At 41.4% G+C, this 6,000-nt stretch overlaps 1 protein-coding gene across 1 annotated transcript in view; it reads right to left on the bottom strand.

Annotated features, from left to right (window-relative positions):
• Positions 1-6,000, bottom strand: part of NPSR1 (neuropeptide S receptor 1) — a 107,215-nt gene that overhangs the window by 44,289 nt on the left and 56,926 nt on the right. Inside the window, exon 3 of the mRNA XM_032778732.2 lies at positions 2,079-2,182. Within this exon, the coding sequence (XP_032634623.1) occupies positions 2,079-2,182 (104 nt within the window). The remainder of the gene's footprint in view (positions 1-2,078; positions 2,183-6,000) is intronic.

Raw genomic sequence — 6,000 nt, 5'->3', positions numbered from 1 at the left:
AAAGCCAAAAACCTCCAGAGGTTCCCACTCTTACTTTTGAAAATCCTGTTTCCTGATTGGTCCTCTGGTCAGGTGTTTGGTTCCCTTTGTAAACCCTTTACAGTAAAAGAAAATTAACCCTTACCTTACCTATCTACTTATGACAAGGTGCCCAAGCTGCCAATAGGAAATGCTGAGAAGAGGGATGTGGCATAAGCCCCACCCATCAAAGGGAATTAGCTGCCTGTGTCTGAGTCTGAATGAAGTGGTTCCCTTCACTTGGGATCCTCTTGTGGAGTTAGGCATCTAAATCAGGTCAGTCCTTCCTCAGGAAAGAAATCTGAGGTGGAGGTGCTGTTGCTTCCACCCCATGCCCAAGAACAAGAGCACTCACTCCCAGTATAGGGGACACAGGTTCAAATCCCCACTGTGTGAGAATGCTCTAGGCTATAGGGTATTGTGAGGGACAGGTCTCTGCTGAAGCTGTGCCACTTTATCTAAAATATTAAATAGACATTGGCCAGAAAGAAAGAGACTGACTCTATAACCTAGGGCTAGGGCTCCCACCTGGGATGAGACGCCCAAATTCAAGGCTTTACTCCAGTGACTATTTAAGCTGGCTTCTGAGCACATCTGCTGGACCAGACCATCAAGGCAATGTCCACTTTTTGTGAATCCTCCTTGGGCTTAGGTGCAAGTTAGGTACCAAACTACTAGTGGTGTCAAGACTGAGGTAGTTGTGTGCATGTCCACTGGCAGAAATTTAGGACTTTGCCAGTGGAAATGTAGGCAGCTCATCAGGTATTCTGAAGATCTAAATTTTGGTTGAGGCCACTTTAGGGATATAACACCTGCTTGTGAATTCCCTCCTCTTCCCCCGGATTTATCAGTATGTGATATTTGGCAAACACTTAGGGCAAGATTCTGCCATCGTTTCTTTGAGTAGTACCTTTCTCCATGAGTAGTCACACTGAAATCAATCAATGAGACTACCCTCTGATTAAGGGGTTACTGAGTGGTAGAATCTGTCCCTAAGATTCCATTTGGGATGTCCCTGTGTGAAATTGTTTTAGATTGAGGAGTATGAATACGGTATTTAAGTAGCATACACTCTTGCAGCTCTTTCACTTATAATTTCCTCTCCCCACCTCAAAATTTTGTTGTAATTGGCAAGGTCCAACAATCACAAAATCAGACATGCAATTTGTACACAAAACAGAAGCCCTGTTAAATACCATCATTCTTCATGATCAAACTTCAATCACGTGTGGGATTACCAAGAAGATATGGTTGGGCCAGCTAATAAATAACTATTGCTTTTGAGCCTTCTGCCACCCAGTAGACATCCTTACTCATGAGAATGCAAACCTCACTGTTCAGGATAATCTCTGGAACTGGACCAGATTTTTGCTCCCAATTAAATCACTGTGAATTTGAAGTAACAGCACTGATTTCTGTGGAGTTGCTTTGGATTTACAACAGGCTAAGTGAGATCAGAATCTGGTTTGCTATTTTTGGACTGAGATTAGACATAGGGATTGGGGCGGGGGGGAACATGAACGGAGAGCTTTTCAAAGACACAAATGTCAGTTAGGCACCCAGCTCCCAGGGAAGATCAATGTGAATTAAGGGTCTCTTTGACATTTTTGATTTTTGCAAAATCTCCCTTGAAGACTAATTACTTTTAAATACTGGCGTTATTGTCATTAAATGGCACTTCTAAAAAGCTCCTATGCTTAGGGAGTAGGAGACAGGGGACTACATACATTTAATGGCTAAGATGCTGGGACAAATTCAGCTCTGGTGTAAGCAAATTCAAATCTATTGTCTTGAATGGAATTTGCACCTGCTTACAATTTTCTCCATGACTTTCTCCATTGTCGTATCTACCATTTAATATATAAGCAGTTAAACTTTCATGCTTTATTCTTTAAAGGCCAGTTTTGTTAGCTTCTTTGATGAATGGGGGTGATTTAAGGGCATTTATACAACAATTTAACAAGCACTTAATGTTACAGTGCATCGGGATACAAGACTTTGAGTTCTTATCTAGTCAGGGTGTGTAGCTGGGGGTACTAGATATTGAATAGTTTCTGTACCTGCAGGTAGCGAACAACTCTGCAGACAAGATCAGGGGCCATAAAATCACCCGTGAAGCGCCAAATTATATCAGTCAGTATATTTATGAATCCTGTAAAACAATCTGCAAACAAAAATAAAGAAGATACATTAATGGAAACAAACATCTGGCAGTAGTTAGTTTGGGTATTTACTGTTATCACTTACTTTGTACTGCACCTTTAAATCTCTAAGGACACATCTGTCTACAGAGACACCCAGCCATTTTGTGAATAGTTCAGTGCAGACCGTTAGTCTGGAAATGCACCAAATGGAGACCTTATCTTCTGTTCTTCTTTTAACTTGTTCTCTTAATCTAAAATAAAATCCATGCAATTCACAACAGTATTTGGCACCTAAGTTCCATTTTTAGGCACCACTGAGATCCACAAGACTCCCACTCAGCTGTCGCCTAGCTCCTAGGTGCTTAAATCTTTCTCAGGCCTAAGTTTTTGCACTAAGAGTTCCTTTGGTACCTATAAAAAGCGACAGAGTCCTGTGGCACCTTATAGACTAACAGAAGTATTGCAGCATAAGCTTTCACGGATTCACCCACAAAAGCTTATGCTCCAATATGTCTGTTAGTCAATAAGGTGTCACAGGACTCTTTGTCACTTTTTTCAGATCCAGACTAACACGGCTACCCCTCTGATATTTGGTACCTATGTTTCTGCCTCTGGGCATGCCCACTGCAACCTCACTCTAGGCACCCAAGTTCCTATTTCTCACTGAAGCACCAGAACAATTTCTAAATTGGGGAAGATAGGTGTTTCAGACATGTTAAACCCGTGGAAAAAACTCAGAATTTGGGCTCTTTTTTTGGGGGGGGCTTTTTGACTTGTGAGTTGCTTGTTGGCTAGTTTTTGGCTTGTTGCTTGTTTGGCTTGTAGCTTGTTGCTTCTTTTTTTGATCAGCTCCCAGCAAGCAAAGGCAAGGAGGGAGAGAGTCAGGGGTGTACAGTGGGCCCACCACAGTCCCAGCCTGCACACTGGGGGCATCTAGTCACATAGAGTGTTGAGGTTCTTAGGGACTGGCTTGATCTGGCCTTGTTTTGAAATGGGATTAGCTTGATTTTTGGCTTATTGTGAAAGTTGGGGTGCTTATTTACTACATGAAAGCTCGCAACCGTGAGGTGTTTAGCTGCCTAAGTCATGGGGTGGGGGGGGGAAGGAGAGGGTTAATAAGTAGGCATGCTCAGAGGGACCCTACCAGATTGAGCCCCCCAGCTGAGCTCACACAAAACAGTTTGGGTGGGGGGAAGGGGGATAGATTCAATCTAACTCCCTCTGGTCCAATTAATAATTTTATTCAGTTATAGAAAGTGGAACAACTTCTATAGAAAAGACTAAGGGAGACTCACATCAGAATATCCAGTAGCCTAGTGAGACAGGCAGAGTCTTGTTCAAATCCCTTCACAGGCTCAGGAAGACTGGGGACATGAACCAGGGTTCTTCTGAATCTTGGGAGTATCCTGCCCACTAGGCTGAATGGTATGAGGTGAGCTTTTCCCTCATGGCTATTTTATTTTTGGGTCACGTACACAGTTTACACAGCTGAATGCCTTTCTGTCTGGGTGCCTAAAAGTTAGGTGCTGTGACGCTCTGCATTGCAACAGCCAAGTCCTTTATGAACCCCACCCAAAGTAACTGCTTGCTTTTTGCACACAGGGAAACATAACATGTTAGTTTCATGTATGAGTAACTGTTAAGGATTATTCACCCAGGGCTTGATTCTCAATATGACTACTCACATGCTCAAAGTTAAGCATGTATTTAAGAGTTTTGCTGGATCCTGGACAGAGTGCTCAGCACCTTGTAGGAATGAGACCACGATGTTCTGGTTTTGTTACAAATTCCAAAGTAGGCCTAACCTAATGCATAGTTTCAGTGTGAGTTGCAAAGCATTCCTGTGAATGTTTCCAGATAAGTCAAAAAATCTGGGCCACTTTATGGCTTTGAATTGCATTTGCTTAATTTTCAGACAAATTGATTTGGTTTTGGTTGTACTAAACGTAGACTGGGATTTTTCCGAATCTCACTTATCTGCCTCCTTAGAGTTGTTTTGTTTCAGCCACATGGATCTGGATTTGATCCATCTCTAACTTTCACACATTTTCTATAAATTACCACTAAAAGATCACATTTGCATAAACTGTGGGTTGTACAGGTATTTATCTCAACAGAACCAAATGCTCATCCGTCATTACTTTTATGGTCCTTTTCACTGTAAAAGAGAAATATATCTGGGGTGAAATCATCCCTCTTCTCTCCATTTAAGTGAATGTGAGTGTCAGGGCTGATTCCCCACTCTGGCATTTCGAGTGCAGAAGGTGGGGGCCTGCAAAGATTTTAAAAATTAGTACTGGCCACCCCAGGCTTGTATTAAACTCCCAAGGTCACAGCTTCTCTCTGACCTTGGATGGGTAGATGCTGCCACCACCCAAGTGCAACCCTCCGCCCTTTGAGAACCCAGGAAAAAACACTTGAATTCCTTTCTATGGGGTACCCTCAAGCCCTTTCACCCCCCTTCCCCCCACCCCATGGGGAAGCGCTGAGAGAGAAAACAAAGGAAATTACCTGTTGCCACCAGCTAATGAAACAACATATGCACAAACCTCTTAGGGACAGAAAAATCCAATCTTTTTCTTAAAAAAGGTAAAATTTATTAAAAACAAAGAAAGGAAATACATTTGGAATTTAGGCTTTTTGCTAGATCTTAAAAGAAAAAAAACAATTACAAAGATTAAGCATCAAGATGCTCTCTTGAGGTTCAGCTTAAAGGTTACAAGCAAAACAAAAGCATCTGGGCTTAGCACAGAGTCCACAAGCCTTACAAATAAAATAAATAAAACCTAATTGCATCTTTCTAGACATTTCTGATCTACTTACATATCTGAGTTTCAGATGAGTAGGTTTGAGGCATGAATTAATGCTTTTTCATACCTAGTTTTAAAGCTGCTTACAGCATTGCTGCTCTGTGTCTCCGCTTTCCGGAGAACACCACCACACAGACAAAGGGAAGTTTTTTTTTTCCCCCCAGTTTTAAAAAGTTCTAGCCCTCCCATCGAGTCTTGTGGTCAGGTGCCCACTCCTTTCCTTTTACCTATGTTTTTTAACTTTACAGGTAAAGCAAGTGGAAAACAGCCACCAAGAGAGACTTTATAGCGAACTGGCTAGATGGATGTCCATAAAAGGGAGCTTCCCTCCTTCCTCCTTCATTTATCACAGGTAGTTTTGCCATTGATTTTGATTAGGCCATGATTTCACTCCTGGACTAAATATTTTGCATCCAACTCTATTGTCACCTTAAAGCTAACGTCCTTATGTCTGTTTCTGGTCATGTGGCTCACTTTCACTGATAAATTTATGCCCCAAGCTCTGTTTTTGGAGTAGCCCAACACCAGTGCTCATAAAGGTAAAATGGTAATTTCTCTCTTATCAGATGAACAAATCAACATTCTAAGCAGTTCAGTATTTTATGAAAAGCTTTATACTGAGAGTCAACAAAACTGTTATGAGGAATAACCTGCTAAACACTACTGAGTTCCTGTATTTTTTTAAATGTCCCTCCCTGGAGGACAGGATTAATTTTAAAGTGCTACGATTGCATTCATAAAAGCTACTCTTCAAAGGAAAATGATGCATCACTCTTGAAGCTTTCTATCATGCAAAATGATGCTCTAGGCAGGTTTTTCTGGAGAAATTGCTCAGTGAACTGGATTCTATGAACCGGATCTAGCTAATTTTTTGACTTCTCTTTTCAGCACATAAGGCATACATGAAATTAAAATACAAATGTTCTCATTATTGGTGCAAAAAAATAAAATGAGACGGTATTCATGACTTTCTTTTAATCCTCAAATTATTTCTATCCCTGCCTTAATTGTCCTTCATCCTCCATTTC

This window comes from Chelonoidis abingdonii, chromosome 2, assembly GCF_003597395.2.
Source record: "Chelonoidis abingdonii isolate Lonesome George chromosome 2, CheloAbing_2.0, whole genome shotgun sequence".
Taxonomy (NCBI): Eukaryota; Metazoa; Chordata; order Testudines; family Testudinidae; genus Chelonoidis; species Chelonoidis abingdonii.
The sequence above is the reverse complement of the archived record's forward strand: the minus strand, read 5'-3'. Positions and strand labels throughout refer to the sequence as shown.